We start from the raw sequence: 27061 nt of genomic DNA, 5'->3' as shown, positions 1-27061 counted from the left end.
AATTTCTTTCTAGCTGCTCAGCTGCCACCAGACTGTAATGTTTTAAGTGGATAACTCCCAGGTGTCAAGCGAAGTCCTGCAAGGTTCAACTTTATGTAAAGTTTTGTTACAGCCATTCAACATTCCTACAAAGCTCGTAGCAATCAAGGTGGCTGGCTGCCTCAGCTCCATCATTTCTGAGATCCAGAACTATTGGCTTCTCTTCGATGGTTTCAAAACAAATCTGATCTCTTTTCTGCTATAGTGTCTTGGTAACCTCTCTTGTCCTCTGGTCGGGGTGAAAAAGATTACTGTCGTCATCAAGCCATGTATCTTCTTTTCTTCTTAAGGCTTGAATGATAACCTTTATGATATCATTGAGCGGGAATCTTTAAGAAGATTTTTGTATCCTTCCAGTCGACACCATTTCACACAACCTGACTTTAAGAAATTGGATTATTTTGTGGGAATTAATGAGTTGACTACCCACCTCAAGAAATAATCACAAACCTTGTCAGGATGAACGTCCAAAGTTACTAAATTAACCTGAGCTCAACCCTCTGGTAGGTAGGGCACAAAGCAGACAGACATATCTTAGCGCCATGTGTAATGTATGTATGCAGTCCCAAAACAGTAATAAAATTGAAATGCGAAACAATAAAAGTCCCATACTGAATTAGAAAAATGGAGTAAAATGCCATTTAAAAAATAAAAAAAACACAAAATGCAAAAAATCCAGTATGGAAAACTATAAATAATACTGTTTAAAATTTTAAATAGGACTAGCACTAAGAAGAATAAATTGCCAATGATAATCGATGGTCGTGGTAGACCGGGACCTAGGAATTTGTGGCTGACTGTTGAGTCAGATACACCAACGGGTCAGATACACCAATCAGGTGTGACTTGGTCAAAGATTTTATCTTCTGACTTTAGTAATTTAAGTCCAAATTCACCCAATAAATATACTTCTAACGCCCCAGAACCTCCGGGGAAGCATTTAGAGACACACAGGAGGTCAGGCAGAGGCCAACAGCAAGGTCCAGTCCAAGGTGCCACTGTTTAACTGGGCAGTTGGCGGAAAGGCCTCTTGTAGCTTGTTGTATCACTATAGCTTGAACAGGAGGACACCCTCATGACTCTCGGAGTCCACTTCTTTGTTCTGGGTACAAGAGAGAGCAGGTACAGTTCTTCAGGGCACTTCTCAGGTTGCAGACAGGTTCATTCAGGCTCAGTTCTCTTCTGATCTTCCTCAGGTCCAGGTCTGTTCTGATGTGTGTGCCTGGAGATGCCACATTTATGCCTGGCATGAGCTAGTGGGTGGTAATGACTCCTATGCACACCCTAAGCAATGGTGTAAAATGTCCCAGACCAACCCTACACAGTTTGAGCATTTTCAGTATTGGAAAATTATTTTGCCACACTAACCTCTCGGGCTCTGTGGGTGGGTGTGTATGTGCATGTTTGGTGTACTATTGTAATCCCAGAGTCCACCCACATGTAATACTGAAATCAAGGTTGGGACAGACACTATACCCACACTATGCCCAGCGAAAGAACTCTGGTATGACAGAACAGGATTCATCAGCAAGCAGACAGGGGATATAGAAGAATCATCTTGACATCTGGTACTCTGCCTTGAACTGTTCCCTAAGGGGTTATAAATAAACCCAGCAGGCCTGTCAAGCAGGCTTTGATCCTCAAGCATGATTTGACATGTTACTGTTAAAAAGGATGCTCACAGCTCCCACTTTGCTCGTTTGGTGAGGTTCAGAAGAGTTGCTCTGCCCATTTGGGGCAGCCAATTGTTTATTCTTTAGAAGTATTTCACACTTTTTCTCACCTATTCAGTCGCTTATCCCTAATTGGGAGAAGTTTGAGAGTACATGTTAATCAGCCTCCAGGTGTATCAGTCAGAGAAAGGTTACATTTATAAAAGTTATTTTTCCTTAATATTTCTTAAAAATATGACTTAAACATTGAGTTGGATTTTTAAGAATGATTAATAATAGATGGTTTTTTTTTTGTTTTTTTTTTAGTACCATTCCCGAGATATAGTATTAGGATTTTAATCTGCATTCTGGTTTTCTATATAGGACAGCAAGGCCTGCCATAGTGAAAAAATAGTTTAAGAGTGCTAGTCACTGTAAGGACATGTTAATGTTAAATTTCCACACGCCCTACTCCTAAATACAAGTCACCCTGCTTTGTCTACGACAAGGACTACATTAGGTCAATTATTACTAGTTAAAAGGGAGTTTTGACCTGTCAGAAGGAGGGATTTTGACAGGCAGAATGGTGGGGTTTAAACTGAGGCAGTCCGGCTACAACGATAGGCCTGAAGCCACATTTTATTCTATCACTGTATGATGGCGCAATAGATGTTATAGTCCATTATTGACATTTAACTTTCAGGCCATCGGTATATTTTGCACCATATACTAGGGACTTGAAGGTATGTTAAGTGTACCAATCAGGTTTGTACCAATTTCATCATATTAAAAGATAGACACAAACACACACTTCACCACAGATTAACAGGGTAACATGCACAGTGGTCTAATACCAGCAGAAATGTAGGATCCAGCTGTTGGAAAGTGCCGCTTTTAGTGCCCAACGGCTGCAGTATGTATTGTGCCACCCTGAGGGACCCCTCATCAAACACATGCACACTGCCCTTGCACATTGTGTGTGTTGGTGGGGAGAAAAAGGTAAAGGCGACATGGCATCTCTCTCAGGGTGCCATGCCCACAAACCACTACCTGTGGTATGGGTGAGTCATCCTCCTAGCAGGCTTTACATCCCTAAGGCAGGGTGCCCAAAAACACAGGTGAGGGCATAGCTATATGAGCAATATACCCCTACAGTTCTAAGTCCATTCTTATACATTGTAATTACAGTGTGGCCACATTAAGTACAGGGGCTGGGAGTTTGTCATTACAAACTCCACAGCTCCATGATGGCTACACTGAAGGCTGGGAAGATTGGTATCAAACCTCTCAGCACAATAAGCCCTCACTGATGCCAGTGTTGGATGTATCGTAAAATGCATACAGAGGACATCCTAGAGATGCTCCTTATATTTTACCCAAATCTCTAGTTTAGGGCTGACCAGTCTGTGCCAGCCTGCCACTAACAGACAAAGATCTGACCCCATGGGGTGAGAGACTTTGTGCTCTCTGGCATCAACAGCAAAGCCTGCTCTGGGTCAAGGTGCTTTACACCTCCCCCTGCAGGAACTGCAGCCTCAAAGGCTCCAGCCTCCTGTTACAGTGCCCAGGGTACTCTAGCTAGTGAAGATGCCCGCACCCCGCACCAAGCCCCACTTTTGCTAGCAGGTCTGGCTGGAAAATTAGGTAAAACAAGGAAGAGTGACCACTGCATCTAGGATCACCAATCACCTAGCCAGAGCTGAAGTGACCCCCTCCTTGCAGTATCCTCTGTCTTGTTTTGGAGGAGAGTAACCAATAGGGATAGGAATGTGCCCTCCTCCCCTAAGAGAGCGGGCACAGGAAGGGTGTAGCCACCCTTAGGGACATTAGCCATTGGCTACTGCCCTCTGACCCATGTAACTCCCCTAAATCTAGCACTTGGTGGCACCCATGAACCTTGCTCACCAGATTCCTGGTGACCTCAAGAAGGAACCAGAGAGCCAACCCTAGCAGTAAAGACTCCAAAACAACAACTGACTTGTCCCCAAGCACTACTGGCCTATCTGCAGCTTCGAGACTCCTGCTACAAAAAGGAGATGCATCCTGCAGTACCAGTGACCTCGACAAACCCGCAGAGGACAGCAGCCCTGTCCAGAAGAAACCCTCCAAAAGGTCTCCAGAGCCACCCCTGGTCCGCGAGCCCTGTCCACTCTGCACCCAACACCCATGGCCCGAGTCCAGGTGGGCCACCGGTCCAGAGAAGGTCCCCAGGCAATTCCGATCTCAAGTTCACCCTGGGTTGACCCCTCCTGACCAGCACGACGATGCCTGCAGCCTGAATCTGGAGGACCACCCCCCTGACCGTGACCAGATCCAACGAAGATTCCCGACGGCCAAAGGTAGAGCTGCATCCGCAGCTGCCTGGCCTTGGGGAATCCAACCAATGTACCGCAGGCACCTCTCCTCTTTGTCCAGCCTTTGGTTTCCTGGAAACGACCCCCACCCCTGCACCCAGTCTGCAGAATATTTGTGACCCCTGTAAATAGCATTGGGCACCCAATACTGTGTTTTCACCCGGTCGCCCCTGTGCTGCTGAGGGTGTGTGTTTGGTGCTGACCTGTGCCCACCTAAACCCCCCCACCCTCCTTGCGGCTGACCAAAACCCGCCAGGCCTTTGTCCTGAAACCAGGGATACTTACCTGTAATCTGTTTTCTACCGAGTATCCCAGTTCTCATAGGAACCCATTGAAAACCCAACACCAAATTTGACCTCTGCACCCGGCTTTCCCCGTGTTGCTGGTGGTGAACTTTTGGGGTCAACCTGAACTTTGACCTTTGGAAATCCTAACCCCTGAACACAAGTCGAGTACTTACCTGTTAAATGTGTTAACTCTTTTCCTCCCCTATGACTCCATTGGCTCCTATGGGAAATTGCACTGTGCCAACTTTTAAAATTGAAAAGTGTTGCTTACTTGTAAACTGTTATATCGGTGAAACCTAAAGAAAGTACATTTGATACATATGCTTGATACCTACTGACAACTGTACTTACCTACAACAAAGACCTTTTGATTCTAGTAATAAAGTAACAAAATATATTTTTTCTATATAAAAACACTGGCCTGGAGCTATTGAGTGTGTGCCTCATTTCTTGACTTTGTGTACAACAGATGCTTTGCACTACCCTCTGAGAACCCTAGCTGCTCGACCACACTGCTAGAAAAGAGAGCATTCGTATTATCTACTTTAGTCTCTGTTAAGCCTCTCGAGAACCCCTGGACTCTTTGCACACTATACCTCATTTTGGTATAGTATTTACAGAGCCAGTTTCCTACACCAGCAAAATGTGAAACATACCTCATGACCACAAAGAAAAGGCAAATGTTGTGCACTGACCATTGCTATTTTCACTGTCCTTGTTGGCTTGGACTACTCATTTCATCTCAACACTTGGACCAATTAACTTTTACATTCCCAGGCTCAATGGCATCTAAAATGTGCTGTCCCCCTCTTCTCATCTGTCTTAGATATGAGCATATTTTGCTAGCTTCCAGAATTAGATAAAGGTGTTTTTTTTTCGTCACAAGACTATAGTAAACTTGACATTGCCTGACTATGGTTTGTACAAAAGAATAACAAAGTACATCATCAAGCATCCTACAAAATTGGAGTACACAACCAGGCTAAAGCAAAAGCCTCATTGATAATGAAGCCCCTCAGTATAAAGTGGCAAGTGTGTTGGCAGATAATAAAACAATAGTGAAATGAGCATACTTGACATACAATTTAAAATACTTTAAAAAACGTTTTAGGCACTACCCATGCGTGCTACAAACACTTGGAGATCGCAGATGAAGTCTGATTGAGTCACCTTTTGCTAAAGAAATGAGCATCCATATACCTTCTGATGCCCATGAATCTTGTTATCAGATTTTTCCATTTTGTATGCTGTAAGGAACAAAGATTGTATAAAAAAAAAGAAAAAAAAGAAAGAGAACCTCGGAATTCTTCAATAGTGACACATCTAGGATAACACCTTGATCTGTGGGTGGCATTGTTCAGCTTGAAGATTAGAGGGCAAATAGAAGAGTGCCCATTATATATTAACAAAACGTTTTGGTTAAACTGGTTACATGTCATCAGTGTACCCTTCAAAGGGAGGTGCACTTTTAATTTTCATATATTGTTCAAAGATGATTTTCCTGCTTCCCTTCCTGCAACCAGGTTGAACATGCTTTCTTAAGATTACGCATCATTAAGCGTATTATTTGCGTTGACTCATACCAGACATGGGAGAAGCCCACGTTAGGTAAGGTAGAGTGAATTTGCTTACCCCAGGGAAGTCCTACATCCTTCATAGCCACATGATATGGTGATTACTCATCAGTGGCCAATGTATGCGCTGAAGTTGTTTGAAAGAAACCAGTGAGTCGCTGTTCAGTCTCTGCTCTCAATGCAGGGGGTTAGTAGGTGTGCTAAAACTTAGTCTGAACAGATATTTTAGGAAACTATTCTCAGCAGTGAACATGGAGCAATTACCACACTCCCAGATTTCAGAGCCTTCAGTGGCAGCTGACCGCAAAGGCGCCTTATAATTCTCCGGAATATGTGGAAATTAATGCTACCCCTGCCCTGAGGGCCCCATCTGCATGGATATCTAGACCCCTGGTAATTATTTTTTTTGTCATGTGTCTGAGGCCTATCTCATGTTAATGTGTCTTTTTGACCAGGTGGGGTGCACAAAGTGCTACCCTTGTGAGGGTGTCAGCATACCCGTTTTATTTCATAGTGATCAGTAGTGTAAATATGCCTTTTTACCTTTATCACAGGAGTGATCTCTCATGGTCTACGCATGTAAAGTTTTGTGGCTGTGTACTTACCCCACACTTGGTCTACATGGATTCTGTGTTTGTGCGCATGCCTGCATGGATGTCTGGAGAGGTTAGGAGAGGTGAGGACTGCAATCCCTCAGACAGAAATGTGTATGTCTGACTTTCCTTAGGGCTTGGGGTAGAAGTACCCACTGAAGGAAGGGGAACAGAGCATCCTGTGTGCACATCAAAGATCTCTTTTCCTCCAGGAAGAGTTACTGGTCAGTGGACATAGGCTCATTGTCAGAGAGATGGTGGTACTGATAAAGCTGGCATTGCGGACCAAGGAATCTTGATGGAGATGAAGTCTTAGGCCCTTTGTGAGGCATAGTTCTGTGGAGGCTGACATCCAGGTGTGATCCTTGGTTACTCCCTTGGCCTTTAGTGTGAACAAAATAGAATTTAGAATTAGAGCTGCTCCTCCTGTGGCAGACTGTCCCTTTGACAAAGGGCATTGCAGTGGAGAGAGCACTTCAGAGGAGTTGATAGCCACAACCCGAATTTTAATGGATCAGACACTAAATCACATTTGTGTCTGGAGTTGGACTATAAAGGTGGGAGTATGAGAGCCACTGGTGATTCAACAACACTGTTCATCGGGAGAAAGAAAATCACAAGACCTCCAGCTACTGCAACCAGAAAAAGAGACCAACATCTGCTAATCTCCCTGCTGCACAAGAGGCCATCTGGGAAAGTTTCTCTGAACCTGGAGTACCAGCCTTTTTCCTGTCTGCAGAAACCAGTGGTCCTTGTGAGGAGGAGGATAGCGCCTGGGGGGAGCCATGGATCCAGAAATTGAGTAGGGATCCACGCAAATCCCAAAGAGAGAAGTGTGAGATACCTTGTCTTGTCGGAACCACTCAAGAGTTTGTGCTGCGTGTCGATCATGCCAAAGTTGGTAATAGCTGTGTCACCAGGAAGGGGGCCACTGTGAGTGCTGGCTGTCGCCTGTGTGTGCACAAAAGACAGCAACCACCATATAACCAGGAGAGGGCCCCCAATGAAGTGCGGGTCATTGCCTGTGTGCCCCAAAGTCGACGACAATAAATAATAATGGCAGCTTAATAAAGTATATATATAAAAAACTAAATTGAAAACACTGTAGAAATATGAAGGAATTTAAAATTGGAAGGTAAAAAGTAAATTGGTACACTTACCTTGATTTGTGAGAACAGTGTAATACAGCAAACGGATGTGCACTGACGGGCAAAACCATGCTTTAGAAGCAGAATAGATGCTGGATTCTAGCATTTCGTTTAGTTCTTTTAGATATAAAACTACATTTTGAAATGCACCAACTTTTGGAATGTCGATGATTGCATGTGTTCTGTTTAATAATTAAATAAAATATGTAATAATTTGTCAACCTGTTTGATGTATATTGGCTTCTGCATTTGTGTGCGTTGTTTGCAGTTCAAATTTGAGAAATTGCTTAGTATCTCCCAACGTCTAACAGTGAATCGGTAACTTAAGTCAAAAGTTTAGAAGACACACACAGCGGGGCAACTGGTCAGCCCACTTCAGCCGTTGGCTAACTTCACTGAGAGCGATGGCATTCTACTCACTCAGGGTGAGCACATCCTCTCGCAAGAGTTTGCTCCAGTGTAAGGAAGTGCTATCTATGACTGTGTGATTTTTTTTTTTTACACCCAAAAAATATTTGTGCAGTTTTTTTCAATACCAGTGAGGGCTTTCCTGCTTCCAAAACAATGTTTTATAAAACCAAACAAGCATTAAAAAAAACAAAATGCTTGTAGTCAAGGCCAGAATGGTTGGCTTTGCCAATACTTGTTTGCTTTTTGCCTCTGAACCTCCACTATCCTTCATTTATAGTCGCATAAGCTGCAGCAAACCCCCTCGCATTTTGGGACATAATGCTTCAAGCTACATTTCTCCAAATCTGACTGGCTTTGTGCACCAGAAATAAATAGCTCAGATATTAGGTTTTCGTTATTGTAAAAACGCAATCTGTAGGGTCATTTGTGAATGAATACATTTTGTAAACTATGAAGCACTGCAGTAATAAGACGATTGTTTTTGTATGTTTTGTGGTTTTAGGGCAGAACATACTTTATTAAAGTATGCTTTCCTGTCATGCCTTCGCTCTTGCCAATTCCAGTGGATTACCAAACAGTATCACGTTCCAGGCCTGCGGAGAAACGCGCTTCAGCTCAGCACCAGGTGAGTACGGTACTCTTTACCATCCGACCTGACGAGACTAGTGAGATGAGTCATTGCCTTTTGTAGGTGTTCCATTTTGTTCTTCTTTAAAATGTAAACTAAGACGTAAAATCTTCTTAATACAATTTATTTAGGGTCTCACCACTGTGAATCTTTTCAGCTGCCTATATAACTATTTTAGTAATCGAGGTGGCGGTTAATATCGGAGTGCTTTCCTGTTTTTATGGTCTGGCTTAACATTGCATCTGTCGCCAGACAATTAGGTGAGAAACATTAGAGAGGACCTTTGGCTCCGCTCACATGTTGGGAGCCAGAAGTACATATTTTGATTGGGCAGAAGTTGTGTGCTTCCACAAAAAATGTGCTTGCCCTCCATATAGCTGTGATAATTTTTTTTTTTTTACATTTGTTTTGAGTTTCATACGTAGGAAAACAAAATAAACCCATCCCAACTTCTAGAGGCATGTTGTTGAGCATCCACTAGACAGTAAATCAGTCCCCCGCTGTAGTCCTAGCTGGACCTCATATTCCAGCATAACATAGCATATCGTATTCCTACCCATTTCGTCTTCCTGTCTCTCTTAAAGCATCCCTCATGCTGCATTCAGCCTCCCCTGCACATCTGTTATGTGACATATTTTTCTGCCATCAACGGGCTCCATATTTTGTCAAATTTATGTGGACCACCACTTGCTTGTACACCATCCTCTCTGCCCCATGCACCAGTTCATGCCTTCTTTCCACTCACACAGGGTCAGTTGCTACTTCGCTGCCAATATTTATTCAAGTCCCTCTGTGCTACCATCAGGGCCACATTACTGATAAGCAGTCAAGGGATTGCCCTCCCCCCGCTTACTTACACACACACACACACACACACACACACACACACACTCACACTCACACTCACACTCACACTCACTCCAGAGAGCAATTGTGGGATGAGCGTCACTTTAAGATCTAGCACCTCTGAGAGTCTACCACCCATCTTCTTGCAGTACTCTCAGGCCCTCAAGCACTCACAAATTGTGTGAATCAGGGAACCTCTCGCTCTGCAGCCCTCAGGCAGTGGTCATTTGCAGCCTTTCCCACCCGGAATATCTGGTTCCATGTATAGTGTGTACTATGAAGTAGTTTCAATTGAATTAAACGAAAACGTGGCCTAATTGCTATCTCTCCTGGGTGCCAAAATGCCATCCACTAGTCATCTTCTTAACGTCTACAATAATCCCTCTCCTACTTCTCTCTTAGCTTGTCTAGTGATGGGAGACTATTGTGGAGGAGAGTAGAGTAAATATGGGATATTTTATGCGCCCATCACCCTATATTCCAGTCGGGATTCTTCTGCCACCTACCCTCAAAGGGCTTCACATCGCCCCATGATGTGCCTCAGTTGCTGATACCTCAGGAATTGGCTTCCTGTCAACTCATTCTCTTTCTGTAGGTCAGAGAATAGGGTTACCGTCCCATCTTACCAGAAGTCCCCCAGTTGGGAAATTCCGAGCAAGCCTCATTTCCTATAGCCGTCTACCCTGTGCAAGTTACTTAAGTGGTCTGAGTGTCCAGCGTTAGTTTGCTCTGGGTCGCCTCTTTCCTTATTTTCAGAACTGGCATCTGTCAGAGGCAGGTGGACTAGCCCCACTCTCTCCATATAACCTCCAATATATATCCCTCTGGTTCCATTGCTCTTGTATCTGCTTATAGAAAGGGTTTGTGTTGCATGGAAAAGACCCAATCATTTAGCACTAGCAGTTGCGTGGCCCAGTGGTATAGATGGAGATTTGGAAGGGATATTCCCCGTCTGCGGGGCGCCTAGTTAAGGTTGACAGAGCAATTCTAGGTTTCCTCCGTCCCACAGCAGTACCCATGTGATCTCATCTACGCCTGGAAATATTTGACCAGGACCTCCAAGGGAATATTTTGCTAGACATACAAAGATTTGGGTAAATAAATAATTTAGTAAAGAGCCGATCATTCCAATAAAGAGAGCAGGAGTTTCCTTCACCACTCTGCATCGTTCCTATATGTCTCTGAGGATCATTGTCAGATTTTGTGTGAGGAATAAATCCCAATGTAGTGTTAAGGTGCCTATTTATAAGAAACCTGGAGTCTCCCACTTAATGGTGGTACCTCCATTCCTATCGCAGAGTGCAGTACACCAGTGGGAATGTCACTGATTTGTGCCAATTAATGCGGATCCCAGGGTAGGATCAAAAATCTTTTAGAATTTTGGAATACGCAGCACTCTCAGTCTGGAGTGTTATGGGTCTGCCAGGTACAGCAAGATATCATCTGTGTAATGCAAGATGATGTGCTCCCACCCGATCCCAACAGTGGCTGAGAAGCAATGCATCTGTATAGATCCAGGCCGCTAGGGGCTCAAGTACCACTGCGAAGAGCAGAGGGACAGTGGACATCCTTGCCTAGTGCCTCTGGACAACCGGAATTCCCTTGAGAACACCTCATTGAATCTAACCCTGGCTGTGGGGTCCCTGTACAGCAGCCTATCCCAAGACATGAAGTCAGGACCAAAGCCCATCTTCTAAAGGATGACCGGCAGGGATGACCAATCCTGGGAGTCAAATGCTGTTCCAGTAGCTAAGGTCAGCAGGACTGCCAGTTCACCCAGTCTGTCTCTATGTACCAAATACCCCATCAGTCACCTCAGATTATGCCTTGTAGCCCTCTAGGTCTTAAAGCCTGGTTGGACTCTGGCCATCAGGGGGTCCACCACCTGTGTCAACTGACTCACCAGTACCATCACCAATATTTTTGTTTCCACGTTCAACAACAATATCGACCTCTGGAAGGCACAGTCTTCAGGTGCCTTCCCTGTCTATTGTATCAAGACAATCGCCATCCTCCTAATGTCTTTAGGGAGCATACCATCCTCTCTGTCCTCATAGAACATCTTATGGAGCTGCCCCACTGCTCTGGATTTCAAGCCTTAAAGAACTCCAGTGGAAAACTGTTAGGGCCTGGGGTGTTGGCCCTATGTACCTGGGTTATGGCCTCAGCAGTCTCCTTTTTGGTTATCGCAGCTTTCAGAGTGCCAGTCTCTGCTCGGTCCTGAGTCTGGGTGTTGGGATATCGTGAGCGAAGCTCGGTTCTGAGAGACAGACGGTAGACTGTATAGAGGGGACAACAAGGTGGGGAAACTTCTCGCCTAACCAAAACCAAACCAAACCAAACCAAAAGAGTAGGGGCTGCGGTGGACAGGGGGAATTAGGACAGGGTCGGCGACAATGGCGGTAACTCCTTACTGCGATTGCGCAGGCATTTACAGTCTATATGGAAGACCTCTACAGGGTGTGAACTCACAGCAGACTAGGAGACCTGATAGGTCCTCCTATCCACTGCCGCCTCTACTCTTTTTTTAGGTCAACCAGGCCAGAAGTTTCCTCGCCTTCTTGTCCACTTCATACAGTCTACCCCTCTGTCGCTCAGAATTGAGCCCTCCCTTCCAGGTGAACAAGAGCCCTGTATTCTTGTCTCACACCTTCTATTCTGTAAGCCAGCTCCTGAAAGGGTAAGGTCCCACCCCAGCAGCTGCGCCTCAAGCGCTTTTTTTTCTTTGTCTCTCCTCCTTTTTTTAAATACCAGATAGGCATTTAGCTGTCCCCTAATCAACGCTTTTTTTTACCTCCCACAGATCTACGTCAGAGTTAAATGTCAGTATTTTATTTAAATTACATATCTGTGGTGTTGGTGATCATCTTTCTAGTGGCCCCATCCCTTAGTTCCTAAGCATCCAATCTCTAAGCCCCCCTCAGGCATGGTCTGCATGTTTGTGACTAAAGGCAAGTAATCTGATATTTCACATGGCTGAAAGGCTGTGTGGCTAAACCTACCAAGTTGATAGTGTGGTGCTAGGAGATAGTCGAGTCTAGACAATCACGATATGGAATTGACTGCATATGAGTATTGGAGCTTCCTTGGATGTGCCTCCTGCCAGGGGTCCACCTGACCCATGGCCTCCACAAAACGGACTAAGCGTTTGTCTGTTCTCGGTCTCCCTCCTGACATTGTTACTCTAAGTCCCCCTGCAGGGTCAGATTAAAGTCTCCCCCAGTGAGCATCAGCGCTTCTGAGGTACTCATTGTCCAGGCCCCCAGGAGATCCAACCAGTCTGACTGCAGGCCTGGTGGGAAATACCAGGACCCCCACAGCAGGTCTTCTCCTTAGCAGTGCCTCTGCACTGCCTCCTGGCAACCATTCTTGTCAAGCCATGTCCTGGAGACCTCCAGCGGGAGAGATCTGCAGGCCAGGATCCCTACACCTCTGGAGCCTGGGAAAAATCCTGCATGCTCCAGTAGTTTGTTCTACCCCGATTAAGGAATCCACAATTATTACCCAACAGGTGTGTTTCTTGTAGCAGGACACTATCAGGGTCTTGTCAGAGCACATATTTCCTCATCATCTGGTTTTTAATTTATTTCCGAGACCATTTATGTTCCAGAAGAGGACGTTTAGGGTCTGACTCCAGGTAGGTCATTGTCGTACAGAGCTCCTCATATTTCACAGTCATTGATCATCAGTTTGCCAGACCAGCTCAGCCTTGTTCGGTGCTTGAACTGATATGCCTCAAACTGTTACCCCCAACCAAACTCTACCACTCAACCACCTCTGCTGCAGGTTTAAAACTGCCCACCTCCCCAATGCCTGAGGCATCTGCTGCCCCAACATTTCAAACTGAATTTTCAGAAAACCTTTCAGTCTGAGTACAGCAGTTGCAGTTAGTAAAGCCCCCCCCCCCCCCCCCCCCCACCACCAGAAACCCGGACTCTCAATATATTAATTCCCAGTGGTCTCCTCAGTGCCTCAAGCACAACCCTTTGTGTGTTAAGTGGATTCGCAGTCCAGCTTTGATCCCATTACCTAATATACCTACTGTTATTTGGGTCACCACTACAAGGCCCACATTATCTTTGTCTTCTTGAGAGTCCTTGGATCCGCCCCTCAAAGCCCTCTGAAGACAGCACCAGTTCTGCCCATCTTTGGCTGGTGGCCAGAGAACGGTATCAGCCACCACCCTAGCCATCTGGGTTTCTGCTTGATCCTTGGTCGGGCTGCTCAGGATTTGCATTGTGGTTTGTGTTTCAGCTTGAGCCTCTGCCACTCCCTGAGCTATTGTACATTGGGTTCCATTTTGATGAAAATGTATCTGATGTTTGTATTAAAAAAACCTCATATTTTAATATCACCGTTTGGCATCAGAACTCTGTGATTGTACAGATTTATCAGAGGCTACAGCACAAGACCACGGGCAATTTACGCCCCTGAACCTTCCCTATTCTGAACGTGGAGGAACCTTCTTTGATGTCTAGTGTGTAGTTTTCTTGTAAATTGTGCTTAGAAGGATTTTCTGTACATATGCTTTTGGGACAATACATATCATGTGGTATTGGGTGCCTATGTCCTTCCTTGAGCCAAGCGTTAACCCGAGCGGGGTTCGGGACAGATAAACTGTACGACAAAAAGCCATTCTGTAATTTCTCACCTATCTAAGCACATTGGATCTGACAAAATGTGGTGTGCCCCCGGTGATGAGTCCGCAAAGGCAGACCAAACCTTACATCTAAGTTGGTAAACTGAGTACCATAAATGTGACAAATAGTAACAAGTGCTTTCTTTGCCGATCTCAAAGTCTAAACGTCTGGAAACAGATTAGGCTGTGTCAAAATGTGATGAACAATTTAGACAAGCAGTGTCGGCAGGAACCTCATCCATGCAAGCCAACAGCTGAAAGAAGTGGCTGACTAAGTCCACTCTGTTTGTATATTTGCTTTACTGACACCAGACTTAACAAGCATTTGTAATGCAATAGGTCTCACATTTGTGAGAGTTAGAGCTATTGGCATTGTAAGTGATAATTTGATTTACTTTGATTTGAAGATTTAGAAAGTGCTTCTACTACCCAAAGGCATCTACGCGCTGCAACTGATCAAGACACAAATTGCCACCAGATGGAAAGAGAGGCATAAATAAAGTTATTGAGTAAATATCCAGATTTTAAGAGATTTGCTGAAAGACAGAAAACTGCTTCTTTCCCTCAATTCACGCAGAAGGAAATTCTAGTTTAGCATTTCCCTCTATAAAACTTCTAGTTTTTTTTATAAGTGTTTCTAATATTACCTGTGTTTTGTTTTGTAGTGTAGTGGATTTATGTGGTGTGTAGAGGAATTGTGCGTGTTGTATTGAAAATGTTAGTTTTTTATTTGTGTGGTGTAGGATTGTGTGTTGTGTAGTGCATTTTTGTAGTAGAATTATGTGAGATGGTGAATAGATAGTGGTGAGAGCTGCAGAGAAAAAATAGAAAGGGTAATTGAGAGAGATTTGTGGTTTGTGCAGGTAGTGGTTATTGACATTGAAACAGAGTAGCAGAAATTGTGTGTGAGAAAGAAGGAGAGAGAGGCCACAGATGCCTAAAGTGGGAGCTTTGTATGCAGAAGACACCCTGAGAAGAGGAGGAGAGTGTGTGTTTGAGGGACTAAAACTTTGAAAAGCCACAGGAAAGAAACTGTGCATGAAGATCTGAAGTTAACTATATTAGTGAGGAGGGGATAATGCATGCGAGAGCGAGATAGATGGGTATGGCATTGGTAAATGTAATAGGTTTCGCCTTTGTGATTAATAATAAGCTGTATTTTGTTGTAAATTGTAGCTTGGTGAGCATTTGTGCAATTTAAGCAAAAATCTTAAAGCATTGGCAAAGCCAATAGGTGTTGGCTCTGAGATTTATTGGCTTTGCTAATGTTTTTTAGTTATGTTGCAAAGGGCTGAAAGTAATGTAAAAAAGCTGTATGACAAAGCCAGCTTTGTCCACATTATAGTGGTTTTTCAGTTTTCAGTACTTGCTGCACTGAAGCTAGCGCTGCCACATGGTCTTGCATAGGTGTTACCTGTTGGCAATGCTTAGTATTGAATGCCACATGGTAAGTTATAAGTATTTATACAGTGTTTACAAGGGCTGAAATGCTAATTTTATAGAATGGAGAATGCTCTTGTCAAGGTGTTAGTGTGTCCAGATTCATAAGCATTTTAGGACCATACCAAAACTGTGAAAATGTGCCATATAAATGCGCTGAATGTTAAATAAAATGTAAGTAGACAGAAAAGTCCAATAGATTACACCTTTATTACAGAGATACTTGAGGCTGTGTGTTACTTTGGGTGCAATAGTTACAAAAGAACCAAAAAAGCACTCCTGACTGCTTGCTAGTAGTAAAACATAGCAATATTCTGTGTTCAGTGGGTTTCATGGATCTTTTGGCCCTTGTGCCACTGTACCTGCTGCTCCATTCAAATCATGGCCCGGGTGCCTGCAAGGTAACTGGGCATGTGACTGCTTGTTAGTGGCAACATATAGCAATAATCTGTGTTCAGTTGCTTTCCTGGACTTTTTGGCCACTGTGCCACTGCACATGCTGCACCATTCAAATCATGGCCCTGGTGCCTGCAAGGTAACTGCGCTTGTGACTGCTTCTTCATTAGCAGCATATAGCTTTAATCGGTGTTCCGTGAGTTTCCTAGAGCTTTTGGCCCTTGTGCCACTGCACCTGCTGCACCATGCAGCAGGCTGCCTTGGCGACTGTTCATTGAGAAGAAACTGAAATTGAACCTCTTGCAATGACTGGTGCCCCGCAGCATGGCTCCTGGGTCCTGCTCCTCTGGCTGGCTCTACCTCCGACGAGTAGAACGAGACACCTCTAGCAGCTCTAAACTAAGAGGTATAAAAGAGCTGTAGGCTGCAACAAAAGATACAGTAGTGTGTACCTGTAACAACATCAGCGGATGTGAGGTGGGATGTCAGAGCATGAGCCATAGACTGAGATGGGGCTGCGTTGAGGCGAAGTTTGCAAGGAGCGGCGGCAAAGTAACCCAGCCGTGATTGCTGAAGGAAGGTGGGGCGCACTGAGGGAGGTTTCTACAGTGCGGCTGGCTGTACCTCCTCTGTTGAGAACAAGACACAATGAGCTTTAATATTTATTTATGTATATATTTATTTAACAATTTTGTGCAGCACTCAAGCAAAACTTAAGGTATAAGAGAGATTTAGACTGCAACAAAAGATTCAATAGGGTTAATCTGTAACAACTGCAGCGGATATGAGAGGGCAGTTAGAACATGAGCCGTACATGAGCCGTAAATTAAGAGGGGGGGCTGCGTTGAGGGGAATATGCAGGGAGTTGTGGCAAAGCGACCCATCCGCGATTGTTAACCAAGAGTACCAAAAATTGAAAAGAAGGGACAGGACAGAGGATGTGGCGCAACGACCAGAACTGCTGACCTTGGAGCTGGAGAGTCGGGTTTGAGTCTTGGTATGGTAAAGGTATGGCCTTTGGAACAAAAAGCAGAGTAAGGCTGTTTGTCAAATTAAGTTCATAACACTACCACTAGCATAGCCATTTCGGGAAGCCAAATAAAACAACAAATAAAAGTAGGTTTGGGTTGTTGGTCAGACAGAGTTCCAGACACAACCAGTAAAGAAGCTGACAATTAACCAACAAAACAAATAGTGCACGAAAACAGCAGATAAGAACAACAGTGGAGAAATACAAGTAGTTAGCTCCAGGGTGAGGAAACAATTGAGCACAAGGCAGGGGTACAAAGATAAATTACCCAATAGCATAGAAGCCTTTTTAAGGACACACCAAATAACAATTAAAAAGCTTTTGGGTGGGATGAAAGCCCTTGAACTGATTACAGACCGTCTTATAGATTACGCATGTGCTGCCTAGGCTCGACCTAATTCATCCAACCCACTTACAAGTGGAAGTATGTTCTCCCACAGGTAGCAGTATAAACTTCTCTAATTGTTTCTTAACTTGATATACATGTTCTTACTTGACACCTCTTACATTAATTTATTTCAGGACAGGCCTGAAAACGCTACTCTGTTAAATTCCATCTCCTCCCCGCTTTTTATATTTCACCCAGAGCTCTGAGGGAACCAGTAGGAGACAAGTAGCACCATACAGTAACTCTAAACAAACAAGTAAAACCACCCGTTTGCATTTCACTCACAGCTACTGATTGATAGACTGTTGTGGAAGTTGTTAAATGTAGCATGAAATATGTGTACTCCTGCATACCAAATCCAATACATTATTCTGAGTGCTTGTCAAGTGGGAAGACTATTATAGCTCCCATGAAACTGCTGCACATGACAGAGCATTCTCTCTTATAACAATTACTGAGGCGGATTCATGGTCATTTTTTTATTTGGTTTCCAGTGAGCATTTTGTCTTCAGATTTTATTTTCATCCTCATAATAAATTTGAAGTTGAAAACTAAGGACACTCCTGAAGATGCTGTTCACGTACTGCCTACTCCTTCCAAGTCATTGTGTAAGAACCCTTCTTACTGTGCTGGGAATTATCTGTACAATAGTATAGCAGTGCAAAAAGTATTTCAGTTTACGTTAGTAGCTCATATACCTTTATTGGGTTCTTTTGTTTTCAACAAATGGATAAATGGACATTTTCTTTCACTACATATTGCACACTGTGGTCCTTGGCGTATTTCAACTCTTTTTAAGTAATAATAAAATATTTTAGGTTAGTTTTCTGCCTAAAACTGATTAGTTTTGACAAAGGAGCATTTGAGCACTCCGCTAGTCCTGACCACTAGTACAGTTTGAGCTAAGTAACTTTTCCCCATTGATTCTTTGTGAACCACTGTGCCATATGCCTGAAACAGTCATGAAATAAAACCTTTTTGTGAGCTTCAAGCCCTGTAGGAAGAAAAACTGTAAAGTTGGCACCAACATCGCTTCATCAATTACATTCAGATAGATGGATTATAGTTAAGTTACACATTTTTGACAGAACATTCACTGTGGCAGGGTTTTATGGTGCAAATTGTGATGATATTGGCCCACTGGAAAAAAGTTTTTCACAGTTAGTCGACTTCCCGGATCCGGTCCTAATTGCTGGGGATTTTAATGTAGTGCTAGATAATAATCTGGATAGGTCTGAAAAGTGCAGGTCAGTCATTAGGGACTCCAAAATCCCAACGTTTTTTGAGAGGATTAATGAAAGAGTAGGGGTTAAGGGGTGTATGGTGGCAGCAGAAGAGAGAATTAAGGGAGTTTTCCTTTTATAATCAGAAATATAAGCACACCTCTCGTATAGATTACTTTCTTATTGACTGCAGGCTTGAAGATTTGGAAGATAATATCACTTATTTACCCGTCCACCTCTCGGATCACGCAGCAGTGGCATTAGATTTAAAGGTGGCTGGAAGGTCTGTGGGTAGCAGATTGACGTTTGACCGTACGTTGCTGCAAGACTTGGATGCCCTTGATCAGTTGCGGATAAAGGCGGAGGTCTTTTTTTAAATCAATTTAGGTATGGCCTCGCTTGCAGTGGTATGGGACACTTTTAAAGCAGTCATGAGAGGTAAGGCTATGAATATAGCTAGTTATAAGAATAGGCAGTATAGGGATACTATTTTACAGTTGGAACAGGAAATGCTTAAAGTGAGGAGGCAACTGTTGGGGGAAACTAAGCAGGAGGAGGCTGAGGTTTTGGAGTTTAAGTTGAAGGAGGTAAGGCTTCAGTTAGAGGAGGTGTTACAAGTCAGAGTCACCAAAAGAGCAGAGGCTAGTAAACGAGCACACTTTGAGTATGGGGAGAGTCCAGGTAAGCTACTAGCTTGGAAATGTAAGCGAGATCTAGTAATGAACTATATTAAGGAAGTAGAGTTAAATCAAGCAGGCAAGAGATCTTCGAATAGGGAGGAAATGGAGGTAGCTTTCCACTCTTTCTTTTCTGAATTGCATAAAGAAGAAGCTGAGGTAAGAGAGGAGGATATCGGTACTTGGTTGGCAGATGACATACTCCCAACCATATCACAAGAAGAACAGATTGCTTTGAACAGCCCGATCTCGGCGGCAGAAATCAGGAAGGTGCTGTTGGGAAGTAAAGATGGTAAGGCACCTGGGCCCAATGGCATTCCTATGGAATTTTATAAACGAATGGCGGAGTCAATAATTCCAGTTCTGGTAGACTTGTTTGCTGGGATCTTTGAAGAAAAGGCCCCTATTCCTGGTTCTTGGAATGAGGCTACGATTGCTTTAATTCAGAAACCGGGTAAGAGTCCGGTTAAGTGTGAATCTTACAGACCCATCTCTCTGCTAAACTGTGATTATAGGATATTCGCTAAGATACTTGCCGATAGACTCAGCAGAGTGATGGGTCGACTAATTCACCCTGACCAAAAAGGTTTTTATCAAGGGTAGGTTTCTCTATGAATTAACCTACAATTTGGCAGGGATCTGGCAGGGATATGGCTACATCATTTGAAACTCCTCTGACTGTGGTTACTTTGGATGCAATGAAGGCCTTTGATAGGGTGAACTGGAGATACTTAACATTCATCTTGAGATCGGCTGGTTTAGGGAGAAACTTTTGTGGAGCTATAGATTAAATATACAGCGATCCCAGTGCTAGAGTTTTAGTAAACTGTAATCTTACTGAGCCTTTGAAGATCACGAGAGGTACTAGGCAGGGTTGTCCTCTTTTTCTGCTATTGTTTGATTTGTATATAGAGCCTCTAGCCAGAAAAATAAGAGGAAACTCGGCTATTGCTCCTTTTGAGTGTAATGGTTGGGTGAAAAAGGTGGCTCTATATTCAGATGAACTTTTAATTTATACGGCTGACCATGGTTTCTGCCTTGCCTAGGCTTTTGTCATTAGCTGAAGATTTTGGTAGAGTTTCAGGATTTCGGGTAAATGCAGAGAAGACGGAGGTCATGGCTTGGAATCATTTGTCGGTGGGACAGATACAATTGAAGAGAGTAATTAGATATTTAGGGATTCTATATACTCAGAACATTCAACAGCTTGCACTAACAAATTTAAAATCAGTGATAAAGGAAGGGTGCAGATCCCTTCAGAGATGGATGTATCTTCCCCTGACACTGATAGGGAGGGTTAACTTGGTGAAGATGATGATTCTGCCTAAACTTAACTTTTTGTTCAGCTCTGTACCTTTGTTAATTCATAAGCAGTATTTGTTAAAGCTTCAACAGGCTATTACCTCCTTTGTTTGGGCATCAATGGGATCTAGCATATCATGGAAAAAATTGAGGAGAAAGAGGGAAAAGGGGGGCTAGCGCTCCAGGATATGAACTATTATGCCTGGGTCGTTCAATTGAATTCAGTAAAAATGTTGTTTTCTGTTCCCGATGCCTCACCGATCGGTGTAATGTTTAAAGCTATGTTGAGCTCGGTTAGGGGAGCCATTAAGGGTTTTCTTTTCAAGTTTGGCTACCCAAAATTCTTTAAAAAAATTAAACTTAAAATCCTCAGTGATCTCTCAACAAGTTGGTACTGTTTGAGGCTGGCAGCAGGAGTTACTTACTACAGTCCACATGCTCCAATTTGGGACTCTTCTGGTACCCCTGAATGTTTTAGGGACGTTTTGATATTACCACTGAAGAAGGCAGGGATAAAGTCCTGGGGGGATCTGTTTAGTGATGGAATGCTAATTCCTCTGGAAGATCTTGAGGTGAAGTTGGGATGTACCTTTTCCATATTGAAGTACGCTCAAGTAAAAGGCTGGTTACGAGAATCACAAGTGGTATGTGGACCTGCGGGCTTTTTGGAAGAACTGGTGTTATCGGAGTCCCCTAAATTTAAGCGGGTTTCAAGGTGGTATTGGGAGATATTAGAAGGTTTGGTTGGGGAATTTGTTGCCCACCTCCCTATGGGGGAAGAGTATGCTGCAGGGGGAAGTTGTGCAGTGGTGGGTATCCTCGATGTCAACTTTGTTTAGGATTGTCAAGCTGGCATCTCTTCGAAGGAATCATCTGTTTACCACACATAGAGCATACCTTTCCCCTGAAAGTCTCTCTAGAATAGGCAGTAACAAGGTACCTAAATGTCCTAAATGTGAATTACGGCTTGCTTCTGTCCTCCATATGTTTTATGAGTTCCCCTGGGTGGAGCTCTTTTGGAAAGATCTTGGTAAATTTCTATCTCAGGTATTGGGATGGGAGATTTTGGTAACCCTCCCTTTGATTATTTTTGGCCAGACACAAGGAGTGGTTGGAGGAAGTCATAACATTAGTAGAACTAACAAGGACCTAATTTTCTATTCCATTTTGGTGGCCAGGAGGGAAATCTGTTGTAAATGGACAGCAAATACGCCTCCCTTGTTCAAAGACTGGCTGCAAGCCCTTTTTTATTTTGCAAAAATGGACTTGGTGTTGGGAGGTTCATCCAAGAGGAAAGAGAGAATGTGGGCCCCCCTGTTTGATGGGCACGGAAGCTGAATTTGGTTGTAGCCTTAGCGAATATATAAAAAGGTTTGGTTGGTTGTCCAATGATTATATCTCCTCCTCCCCATCTCTCGATGTCTGGCTGTCGCGGGTACAGCATCTACCGCTGGAAGCCTATATGAGAGAAATTGGGGGCTCCTCTGCAGAATCAGCTCTTTTTGGGAAGTGGTGCCAAGCTCAACTATGGGGCTGATATAGGAGTTTCGGTGAGGAATATGAGGACAAAAAAAAAAAGGGATATGAGCCTGTAGCTCCTGCACTCTAACAAATCATTTCCTTCCTTAGGAAGTACTGTTATAATCAGATTATTGGAAACTGGTCCCATGAACTGTGTTCTCTACCTTCTTGAAGACTTGATAGGTCATTTGTGTCGCTTGTGGTCTGAATGTTTTGTAAAATTCTCTAATGAAGCCATCTTCTCCATATGATTTCCAAGTTGGCAACATCTATTTAGCCTCACTGATTTCATCAGGAGTAATCTCACCACTCCGTATGTTAATCCCTTAATCCGAAAGGCTTGGGACTGGAATAGAGTCTAAAAAGGCATTCTGGACTTGAAGTCTCCAGCATGACTGACCGCAAATAGAGTTTCATAAAAAGAGGCAGACTGCGCTGCTATATCCTGAGAATGGGTTATGAGCTGTCTACAAGCCATGTGGTTTGATTGGATGGTCAGCTGGGATTTTCTCTGCCGCAATTTAAAGGCTGAAATCCGGCACTCCCCCCCCATGTTCATAGTGTATCCATTTAAGCTTAGCTGAAACAGTCTCAGCGGGTGACACATTTAACTGTTTATACTTGTGTTTTTATGCTTCTAATTTCCTTTAGGTTTAAAACAAGGGTTCCACATTGTATTTTGCTGCCAGTTCCTGAATTCCCAGGTCAAAATCCTTTCTCATTGTGTCAGGAGCCTTCCAGGACATCACTAAATCCCAAATCATTAGACCTATTCAGGTTGCCTTTCCCTCTGCCCTGACCAGTTGCAGAGAGGTACCCGAACCTTCTTTCTCTTAGCGGTATACCTGCATATGAGCCTTTTAGATTCCCTTTTCCTCTAGTAGGCACTACCAAGACATCTGCATCCTTCTTCCGATACAGTGACAATTCGAGAGCTATGGGGTTGTGGTCTGAGGTTCTTCCCACTAGAATATTAGTTTGGAATGGTGACCTAACAGTGAGTGGTGTTCCAAGAAGTAATCGATCTGGGATGATGTCTGGTGCGCCTGGGATAGAAAAGTGTAGTCCTTTATCATACGGTGGTCAACTCTCCAAATGTCTACTAGGCCATGACCTCCCATAAGATCATTTGGTTGCACTCAATCGGCTGCATTGCCCCTATTGGGTGGACCTGTCCTGCGAGTGATCGGATCTGGTGCCAGATTCCAGTTGCCGCTCCCCTCCCACACATAATTTGGTCCTGCCACATTCCAAAAATATCCTGTTTGGTTCTCCAAGGACATTGGCTTTGCAGCCATTGGGAGTGTAAATCGATCCAACTAGGTGTGTGCCTTTTCCCCCAAGCAAAGATGTACAAATACATATCTACCCCCTGAGTCTGTCCATATCTTGCCAATTCTGTGTGAAAAGGATGTGTATCAAAATAGCAACCCCTTTCCTCCTACAACCGTTTAGAGGACATAGCACTCCACCTGATTTACCATCCTTCATCTGCTTCCAGCAACTACCTACCACTCTTCCCAACCCATTCTCTTAAAGTTTAGCCATTTTGGTTGATGGCACTTGGGTCTCTTGTAAAAGGGCGGTATCAGCTCCTTGGTGTTGGAGGTGGCTTAGAAATGTGTTTCTCTTAACAAAGCTAGCAATCCAGTAACATTCAGTTATAGAATGTATAGAGAGTGGGTAGTCATGTATGAGAACCACAGGGTATTGCTTTGTCTACACATCTAGGTACGAACATAGCTGTAGTGGCTGTGATAACCGGCAGAGATGCAAACAAGGGGAACAAGCATTTGCAATGCAATGGGTCTCGCGTTTGCTCGACTTAGGGCAATTAGCATTGTATACTCCTAACCGGACTTTTCTTGCCACCTAAATTGAAAATGAAAAGTAAAACAGTTTCACATAAGCGAGCCAACGGCCTCCATGAGCGCGAAGCAGACACACAAAAGGAAACAGAAGTTCGCTCACAGTGAAACGTATCGGCAAAAGTGCAATTATCCACATAACAGGGTCGATAAAGTGCAATTATCCACGTAACAGGGTCGATGTCATGCAAAGCCCAGCGAGATCGCGCTGCCTATGAAATATAAAGAAAAAGTAGTCCAGAAACCATATGGAAAACATGGAGCCTCGTATGTTTTCAGTAGTTGGCCGGTGCGCTCGAGGAGGGCTAAACACCTGAAAAGGCATGACGTATGCATGCCTTTCACTAATGAAATCAAGCAAATTTTAAAAGGTAAGCCCACAAACCAACCAAACTGATGGGCGTGGTGAAAAGCCCACAGAGAGATTACACCAGGGACAGAGCGCTTTGTGCGCTCGACCCTAAAAAAACTAAAGGCAGACATATTTATCTTTTAGGGTGTACAGAATTCCAACATTGTGGTATTTGTAATACAGTACTTCTCTTTTGAATGTCCTCTGTACTCTGCCTCAGTAGTGTGTTGTTTATGTGTAATACCAGTTATGTGTGCTCTGCTAGAAGTGAGAACAACAGTGGGCCCAAAGGCCCTAACAAATGTTCTGGTCAAGGGAGTTTCGAGATTCAGTTGGGCCATAAAATCACCAAATGTATCCATTAGAAGTTCTCACCAGCAAAACAGCATCATTCTCATGTAATACTATTTGCAAAGCCTTGTTTTCACCATGGGCGTATTCCTGTCGTCCTTAATTAAAGCTGCTTTATGCCTGTTAATGTACAACAAAAGCAGCACGTGGGCAAGCACACATCCCTGCAAAATCGCTCATGACAACTTAGCAGACTCTGTACATTCACTGTTCATCCCATATCTGACCAAGATTTCCAGGTCACCGTGGAAAGCAAGTAAGAAAATAACAATGCCCTTATGAACCCCCAAACACCAGAATTTCCCACAGTTTGAACCTCACAACATTATCGTAGGCACAGAAGAAATCTATAAAGGCCAGGTAGAATGAACTGCGATTTGCAATCGTGTACTTGCTAATCAAAAGATGGAGGTTAAGACATTGTTCCATCGCAGCTAGGCCTCACGGAATCCAAGCTGCACCTTCGATAGGACTTGATTCTCATTCATCCAAGCTGTTAGGCAATTGAGTGACATCCTACCCATAACCTTCACAACAGAGTCGAACAATGAGATAGGACGATAACAGCTGGGACTTGCACGATTACCCTTCTTGAAAACAAGTACGATAATCACAGAGTGCCGGGAATGAGGGAAACTGGTAGCATTTATAAAATTTGCAAGTAAAGATGACCAAAGTTCTAGATTATCCTTCTATAAATCCTGGTAACTCCCCCCGGACAGGGGCTTCATTAGCAGGGCTGATTGTTATAACCCTGATTACCTCATCCAAAGAACAAACCATATCAATGGGGGGGAAAAGGAACAAGTACGGTCAGTAGCCACGGTTACACAACTGGTTAGTTTGTATACTTTGTAAAAATGCTCCACCCATTGATCTGGGCCACTATTGGCACAGATAAAGTTATTACCACTTGTAGACAGCTTATTACTATTAACTTTATGCCAGAACAAACTGATATTTCAGGTTTACAAGACAAAACCAGGTTGTGACAAATATCAGCCTAACCTTCCATGTTACGTCTGTGTAGTGCTTCCTTATATACCCCTAACAGTCAACAATCAATCTCCTATCTCTAGGGTTGGCATGCAGTGTCTGCTGAAGACATGTGTTATCTAATATACAATGCCACGAAACCATGAAGGCTAGATGTCACCCTAAGGCCTCTGTGGCTTCAAAAGGGCCTTGCTGATTACAGCTCCCAATTCAAGAAAAGCCTGAGACCCTCCCAGGTACCTCTGTTCAGACAACACCATATCAGACCCAAGTAGTTGGTGCAGAGTTTCCCCTAAGAGCTCAACCATATTAGCTGAGTACTGGACTAATCTTCTCCCTTGGTCCATGGGAGAGATGTTCCTAGCAAAGCCCCCAGGTTTCTTAGTACATTAATCAAACCCCAGGGGATTGTGGTCAATGTAAAAAGGGTATCGTACTGATCCATAAATGACCTGATTTAATAAATACAGTGCAACAAAAATATAATCAGCAGTGGTAGTACACCCCCCACCTGCTCAAATATAGATAAGCGCTGATTGAGGGGTAACCACTTCCTTCATAGCACTGTAAAGATCAAAATTTACCAAATGGGAATAAAGCACACAGCCTCTTTGATCCACCCCTTGAATAGCCTTTTCTATCCAAGCAATCTCCAGCAAATTAATCTTATTCCCCAGGGGAATATGCCCCAATTTCGCATAAAATCTACTTATATGATCACCTTTATTCTGTTTTCTTTCTCTGCCTATTTACAGCAAAGTTCACCTGTAAAATCAAAAAGTGAAACACAATTCGGATTGTTCTTATCAATAAAATTATTGTAAAAGTTAGCAATGACACTAAAATTCCTTAGCCAACACAAATACAAAGTTTGGCTCAGACTACACTTACGGGGGTAATAGTGCAACCCATTTTAGTCCTGAGCCAAGAGGTAAACCCTGCTCTTGCCCTGACCAGCCGCAGCGGGATTAGCCTCCCAAAAGATATCCGAAGTTGCCCATCTTTATTGCATTAGAATAGTATCAAATTAGTGAATTAATTCCAACCAGTTTTCAAGCCTTAATTTTGCTTGGATACCAGCAGTATTCCAACTCCGTAATTTAATTGCACTCAGAGTTAGAAGCACTTAGGGATGAACGCGAGACCCCCGCCACAGCATCCCTATCAATAGCAACAGCCCCTGTGCATGTGATATGTTATCAGTGGGGGAGGTTTGGGGATGAGTCTGAAACCACGGGCCAAATTTATTTTATAACCAGGCCCGCTGTTGTCAGTCAAAATCTGGTAACTCAAGCAGCGTATAATAACTGTCGAATACTGGTAAAGAGCAACTTGAGACGGGGGAA

The 27061-nt window shown here is 43.6% G+C and overlaps 1 protein-coding gene across 3 annotated transcripts in view; it reads left to right on the top strand.

Annotated features, from left to right (window-relative positions):
* Positions 1-27061, top strand: part of ICE2 (interactor of little elongation complex ELL subunit 2) — a 565283-nt gene that overhangs the window by 176267 nt on the left and 361955 nt on the right. For 2 of the 3 annotated variants that reach the window (XM_069223465.1, XM_069223467.1), the window contains exon 6: positions 8561-8683. The exons of the other annotated variant lie outside the window; for it this stretch is intronic. In XM_069223465.1, coding sequence (XP_069079566.1) covers positions 8561-8683 — 123 coding nt within the window. The remainder of the gene's footprint in view (positions 1-8560; positions 8684-27061) is intronic. 3 annotated transcript variants of the gene reach the window in all.

This window comes from Pleurodeles waltl, chromosome 3_1, assembly GCF_031143425.1.
Source record: "Pleurodeles waltl isolate 20211129_DDA chromosome 3_1, aPleWal1.hap1.20221129, whole genome shotgun sequence".
Classification (NCBI taxonomy): Eukaryota; Metazoa; Chordata; class Amphibia; order Caudata; family Salamandridae; genus Pleurodeles; species Pleurodeles waltl.
This window is presented reverse-complemented; position numbering and strand designations above follow the sequence as displayed.